The 7,220-nt window shown below is 49.1% G+C and overlaps 1 protein-coding gene across 1 annotated transcript in view; it reads left to right on the forward strand.

Annotated features, from left to right (window-relative positions):
* LOC130587279 (kallikrein-14-like) overlaps positions 1 to 2,458 on the forward strand; it is a 6,084-nt gene extending 3,626 nt beyond the window's left edge. Inside the window, exon 2 of the mRNA XM_057388253.1 lies at positions 2,270 to 2,458. Coding sequence (XP_057244236.1) covers positions 2,270 to 2,422 — 153 coding nt within the window. The 3' untranslated portion in view covers positions 2,423 to 2,458. The remainder of the gene's footprint in view (positions 1 to 2,269) is intronic.
* Positions 2,459 to 7,220: the final 4,762 nt, after the last annotated feature.

Here is a 7,220-nt window from a genome sequence, read left to right on the forward strand (position 1 = left end):
TTTGAGATTTTTTTGGGGAATTTGTTTTTTTCCCCACCTCTCACCTGTCCAGTAGGTGGCGCTCTGCAGTTTCTCAATGATTTTTTCACATTTTTGGTCCCATTTTGCTCATTTTTGGGTCATTTTTAACGGGATTTTTTTTTGATTTCAGGATTTTTTTGGGTCTATTTTTCCTGATTTTGGTATTTTTTCTGCCTCCCAGGGTGACTCTGGCGGGCCCCTGGTCCAGCAGGGGGCGCTCTGCAGTTTCTCATTGATTTTTTTCACATTTTTGGTCCCATTTTGCTCATTTTTGGGTCATTTTTAACGGGATTTTTTTTTTATTTTGGGGTGATTTTTTGGGTTGATTTTCTGTGATTTTGGTATTTTTCCATCCCCCAGGGTGACTCTGGCGGGCCGCTGGTCCAGCAGGGGGCGCTCTGCAGTTTCTCATTGATTTTTTTCACATTTTTGGTCCCATTTTGCTCATTTTTTGGGTGTTTTTTTCAGGGATTTTTTTTTAGATTTCGGGGTGATTTTTTTGGGTTGATTTTTTATTATTTCGGTATTTTTTCATTATTAATTTTTTTTCCATCCCCCAGGGTGACTCGGGCGGGCCCTGGTCCAGCAGGGGGCGCTCTCCGCTCTCCCAGCGCCATTTTGGTCCCATTTTGCTCAATTTTAACGGGAATTTTTTTTGGAATTTTGGGATTTTTTGGGGGTGATTTCAGGATTTTTGGGGATTTTTTTGGGGAATTTTGGGATATTTTGGGGATTTGGGGATTTTTTCAGGATTTGGGTTTCTCCATCCCTCCCTGGTCCAGCAGGGGGCGCTCTGCAGTTTCTCAATGATTTTTTCACATTTTTGGTCCCATTTCGCTCATTTTTGGGTCATTTTTAACGGGATTTTTTTTGGGATTTCAGAATTTTTTGGGTTGATTTTTTGTGATTTTGGGATTTTTTCATTATTTTAATTTTTTCCATCCCCCAGGGTGACTCGGGCGGGCCCCTGGTCCAGCAGGGGGCGCTCTCCGCTCTCCCAGCGCCATTTTGGTCCCATTTTGCTCAATTTTAACAGGATTTTTTTGGGAATTTCGGTGGTTTTTTGGGCTGTTTTTTTGGGTTGATTTGTTGTGATTTCAGTATTTTTAAATTATTAATTTTTTTCCATCCCGCAGGGTGACTCTGGCGGCCCCCTGGTGTGCCAGGGCTCTGCAGTTCCTCATTGATTTTTTCACATTTTTGGTCCCATTTCGCTCATTTTTGGGTCATTTTTAACGGGATTTTTTTTGGATTTTGGAATATTTTTGGGTTGATTTTTTTGAATTTCAGTATTTTTTAATTATTAATTTTTTTCCATCCCGCAGGGTGACTCAGGCGGCCCCCTGGTGTGCCAGGGTGTCCTGCAGCTTCTCATTGATCTTTGGTCCCATTTTGCTCATTTTTCGGGTGTTTTTTCAGGGATTTTTTTGGGCTGTTTTTTTGGGTTGATTTTTTGTGATTTTGGGATTTTTTTTTTTTAATTATTTATTTTTTTCTCTGTCCCGCAGGGTGACTCTGGTGGCCCCCTGGTGTGCCAGGGCGTCCTGCAGTTTCTCAATGATTTTGGGTCCCATTTTGCTCAATTTTGACGGGATTTTTTTGGTCATTTTCAACGGGAATTTTTCAGGGATTTTTGGGGGGATTTCAGGATTTTTTGGGTTGATTTTTTGTGATTTTGGGATTTTTCGGTGATATATTTTTTTTCCATCTCCCAAGGTGACTCAGGCGGGCCGCTGGTCCCAGAACCATTTTGGTCCCATTTTCCTCATTTTTTTGGGTATTTTTTCAGGGATTTTTTTTGGGAATTTCGGTGGTTTTTTGGGGTGATTTTTTTTTGGTTGATTTTTTGGGTTGATTTTCCCTAATTTTGATATTTTCTCCATCCCCCAGGGTGACTCTGGCGGGCCCCTGGTGTGCCAGGGCGTCCTGCAGTTTCTCAATGATTTTTGGTCCCATTTTGCTCATTTTTTGGGTATTTTTTCAGGGATTTTTTTTGGGATTTCGGTGGTTTTTTTGGGGTGATTTTTGGGTTGATTTTCCCTGATTTTGGTATTTTTTCCATCCCTCAGGGTGACTCTGGTGGCCCCCTGGTGTGCCAGGGCGTCCTGCAGTTTCTCATTGATTTTTGGTCCCATTTTTCTCTTTTTTTTGGGTATTTTTTTGAGGATTTTTTAGGGGACTTTGGGATTTTTTTAGGTTATTTTTTTGGGTTGATTTTTCCTAATTTTGATATTTTTCCATCCCTCAGGGTGACTCTGGCGGGCCCCTGGTGTGCCAGGGCGTGCTGCAGGGCGTGGTGTCCTGGGGCATGGCCGTGTGCGGGCAGCGCGGGCAGCCCGGGGTTTATTCCAACGTCTGCCGGGCCAGCGGCTGGATCCGCCGGGTCATCGGCCAGCAGTGACCGGAAGTGACCACAAATGACCCAGAGTGACCACGAGTGACCCAGAGTGACCAGCGGTGACCGGATGTGGAAAAAAATGGCCGGAAGTTGGGGGTATTTTGGGTAAAATAAAGGGAAAATGGCAAAAAAAAACCCTGGAAAATTGGAGTTTTGTGGAATGGGAGTGACCGGGAGTGACCAAAAATGGCCAGAAGTGACCACCAGTGACCGGAAGTGACCCAGAAGTGACCGGAAGTGACAAAAAGTGGCAAAAAGTAGCATAAAGTGGTCAGAGGTTGGGGCTATTTTGGGTAAAATAAAGGAAAAATGGCAAAAAAAACCCTGGAAAAGTGAAGTTTTGTGGAATGGGAGTGACCAGGAATGACCAAAAATGGCCAGAAGTGACCCCCGGTGACCCGGAGTGACCGGAAGTGACCACCAGTGACCGGAAGTTGGGGGTGTTTGGGGTAAAATAAAGGAAAAAGGGCAAAACAAAACCTGGAAAAGTGGAGTTTTGTGGATCAGGACGGACTGGGAGTGACTGCAAGTGACCGCGAGTGACCAGAAGTGACCACAGGGACCGGGAGTGACCGGAAGTGACAAAAAGTGGCAAAAAGTGGCCGGAAGTTGGGGGTATTTGGGGTAAAATATATTAAAATAAAGGAAAAATGGCAAAAAAAACCTGGAAAGTGGAGTTTTGTGGAATGGGAGTGACCAAAAGTGACCACGAGTGACCGGAAGTGACCACGAGTGACCAAAAGTGACCACGAGTGACCGGAAGTGACCACCAGTGACCACCAGTGACCGGAAGTGGAAAAAAGTGACAAAAAATGGCCGGAAGTTGGGAGTGTTTGGGGTAAAATAAAGGAAAAATGGCAAAACAAAACCCGGAAAAGTGGAGTTTTGTGGATCAGGATGGACTGGGATGGACCGGAAGTAGCCGGGAGTGACTCGGAGTGACCACGGTGACCGGAAGTGGAAAAAAATGGCTGGAAGCTGTGGGTATTTGGGGTAAAAGATATTAAAATAAAGGAAAAATGGCAAAAAAACCCTGGAAAAGTGGAGTTAAATGGAGTGGAATGGACTGGGATGGACTGGGAGTGACCGGAAGTGAAAAAAAATGGCAAAAAGAGTTGGAAGTTGGGGGTGTTTGGGGTAAAATAAAGGAAAAATGGCAAAACAAAACCTGGAAAAGTGGATTTTTGTGGATCAGGATGGACTGGGAGTGACCAGAAGTGGCCACGAGTGACCGGAAGTGGCCATGAGTGACCACGAGTGACCACCAGTGACAAAAAGTGACCGGAAGTTGGGGGTATTTGGGGTAAAAATATGTGAAAATAAAGGAAAAATGGCAAAAAAAAACTGGAAAAGTGGAGTTTTGTGGATTGGGAGTGACTGGGAGTGACCAAAAATGGCCGGAAGTGACCACCAGTGACCGGAAGTGACAAAAAGTGGCAAAAAGTGGATGCAAGTTGGGGGTATTTGGGGTAAAATAAAGGAAAAATGGCAAAAAAAAAGTGTGGAAAAGTGGAGTTTTGTGGATCAGGATGGACTGGGAGTGACCACCAGTGACCGGAAGTGACCACCAGTGACCGGAAGTGACAAAAAGTGACCGAAAGTGGAAAAAAATGGCCGGAAGTTGGGGGTGTTTGGGGTAAAATACATGAAAATAAAGGAAAAATGGCAAAAAAAACCCTGAAAAAGTGGAGATAAATGGACTGGGATGGACTGGGAGTGACCAGGAGTGACCAGAAGTGACCGGAAGTGACAAAAAGTGGCAAAAAGTCGCCGAATGTTGGGGGTATTTTGGGTAAAATAAAGGAAAAATGCAAAAAAACCCCAGAAAAGTGGAGTTTTGTGGAATGGGATGAACTGGGAGTGACCAGAATTGACCGGAAGTGACCACCAGTGACCAGAAGTGACAAAAAGTGACCGAAAGTGGAAAAAAATGGGCAGAAGTTGGGGGTATTTGAGGTAAAATAAATGAAAATAAAGGAAAAATGGCAAAAAAAACCCGGAAAAGTGGAGTTTTGTGGATCAGGATGGACTGGGAGTGACCAGGAGTGAAAAAAAATGGCAAAAAGTGGTTGGAAGTTGGGGGTGTTTGGGGTAAAATAAAGGAAAAATGGCAAAAGAAAACCCGGAAAAGTGGAGTTAAATGGACTGGGATGGACTGGGAGTGACCGGAAGTGACCACCAGTGACTGGGAGTGGAAAAAAGTGGTCGGAAGTTGGGGAATTTGGGTTAAAATATATGAAAATAAAGGAAAAATGGCAAAAAAAAAGAAGTGGGGAAGTGGAGTTTTGTGGATCAGGATGGACTGGGAGCACTGGGAGTGACCGGAAGTGACCGAGATTGATACTGGGAGCACTGGGAATGAACTGGGAGTGAACTGGAGCTGAACTGGGAGCACTGGGAGGATGCTGGGAGTGATACTGGGAGCACTGGGAGTGCCACTGTGTGATACTGGGAGCATTGGGAGTACTGGGAGGGTGCTGTGAACCATACTGGGTTATACTGGGTGATACTGGGAGCACTGGAAGGGCACTGGGAGAGTGCTGTGATCCATACTGGGAGCACTGGGAATGAACTGGGATGGAACTGGAGCTGAATTGGGATGGAACTGGGAGCACTGGGCCGGACTGGGATTGGTACTGGGAGCACTGGGAATGAACTGGGAGCACTGGGAATGATACTGGGTGATACTGGGAGCACTGGGAACTCACTGGGTGATACTGGGAGGGCACTGAGTCATACTGGGAGCACTGGGAATGAACTGGGAGCACTGGGAGGGCACTGGTCTGTACTGGGAGGGCACTGAGGGTGATACTGGGATGGAACTGGGATGGAACTGGGAGCACTGGGAGCGATACTGGGAACACCGGGAGTGACACTGGGATTGATACTGGGAGCACTGGGAGGGCACTGGTCTGTACTGGGAGTGAACGGGGGCTGAACTGGGATGGAACTGGGAGAGACTGGGAAAGCACTGGGGTTGATACTGGGAGCACTGGGAGAACGCTGGGAGTGATACTGGGTGATACTGGGAGCACTGGGATTGATACTGGGAGGGTACTGGGAGCACTGGGTGGTCATGGGGAGCACTGGGAATGAACTGGCCTATACTGGGAATGAACTGGGGCTGAACTGGGAGCAAACTGGGAATGAACTGGGGTTGATACTGGGAGCACTGGGAGAGCATCGATCTGTACTGGGAGTGAACTGGGGCTGAACTGGGACGGAACTGGGAGCACTGGAATGGTGCTGGGAGTGAACTGGGAGCACTGGGAGCACTGGGAGAGCACTGGTCTGTACTGGGAGGGCACTGGGTGATACTGGGAGCACTGGGAATGAACTGGGAGGGCACTGGAATTGATGCCGGGTGATACTGGGAGCACTGGGAGTGATACTGGTCTGTACTGGGAGTGAACTGGGACAGTGCTGTGATCCATACTGGAAGCACTGGGAATGGACTGGGAGCACTGGGAATGGACTGGGAGCACTGGGAGGGCACTGGTCTGTACTGGGAGTGAACTGGGGCTGAACTGGAATGGAACTGGGAGGGACTGGGATGGACTGGGGTGGACTGGGAGGGTTCAGGAGTGGACTGGGATCAGTTTTTGGGGTTACTGGGATGAACTGGGATTGAACTGGGAGGAACTGGGATGCACTGGGAGGGGTTTGGGAGGGACTGGGGGAAACCGGGATTAAACTGGGAAGGATTTGGGGTTACTGGGATGAACTGGGATTGAACTGGGAGGGACTGGGATGGACTGGGAGGGACTGGGAGGGTTTGGGAGGGTTTTGGGGTCTTACTGGGATCGGTTTTGGGGGTTACTGGGAGGGACTGGGTTAAACTGGGATGGACTGGGAGGGATTTGGGGGTTCCTGGGGGGGAATGGGAGGGACTGGGGAAACTGGGATTAAACTGGGATGAACTGGAATGGACTGGGAGGGGATTTGGGGTTACTGGGATGAACTGGGATGAACTGGGATGGACTGGGAGGGGATTTGGGGTTACTGGGATGAACTGGGATGAACTGGGATGGACTGGGAGGGGATTTGGGAGGGACCGGGGAAAACCGGGATTAAACTGGGAGAGACGGGGAGGGTTTGGGAGGGGACTGGGATCGGTTTTTGGCGTTACTGGGATAAACTGGGTTGGACTGGGGGAACTGGGATTGAACTGGGAGGGACTGGGAGGGGATTTGTGGTTACTGGGATCGGTTTTGGGGTTACTGGGATGAACTGGGATAAACTGGGAGGGATTTGGGGTTACTGGGAGGAACTGGGATAAATGCGGATTAAACTGGGATGGACTGGGAGGGACTGGGAGGGTTTTGGGGCTTTACTGGGATCGGTTTTAGGGGTTACTGGGAGGGACTGGGTTAAACTGGGATTGAACTGGGATGAACTGGGGGCCGTTCCTGCGGTTCCCAGTCCGTTACTGGTTGGGGGCGTGGCCTCAGCCCCTCCCCGTCCCTGATTGGTCCGTTACCGGTCGGGGGCGTGGCCTCGGCCCCTCCCCGTCCCTGATTGGTCCGTTACCGGTGGGGGGCGTGGCCTCGGCCCCTCCCCGTCCCTTCCCAGTCCCTTACTGGTCCCTTACTGGTGTAACTGGGAGCCCAGTGCCCCCCCCGGGCTGTCCCAGTCCGCTCCCAGTCCGTTCCCAGTCCGTTACTGGTGGAACTGGGAGGGGGCGTGGCCTCGGGCCCGCCCCCCGGTGACGTCACCGCGTTAAAAATAACCCCGGGTTTGGGACGGGGCCCGGACTGGGGGGAAGAGCCGCTCCCAGTAAGGTACTGGGACAAACTGGGAC

The sequence above is a fragment of the Malurus melanocephalus genome, unplaced genomic scaffold (assembly GCF_030028575.1).
Source record: "Malurus melanocephalus ecotype Western Australia unplaced genomic scaffold, MMel_1.1 scaffold_1708, whole genome shotgun sequence".
Lineage (NCBI taxonomy): Eukaryota > Metazoa > Chordata > Aves > Passeriformes > Maluridae > Malurus > Malurus melanocephalus.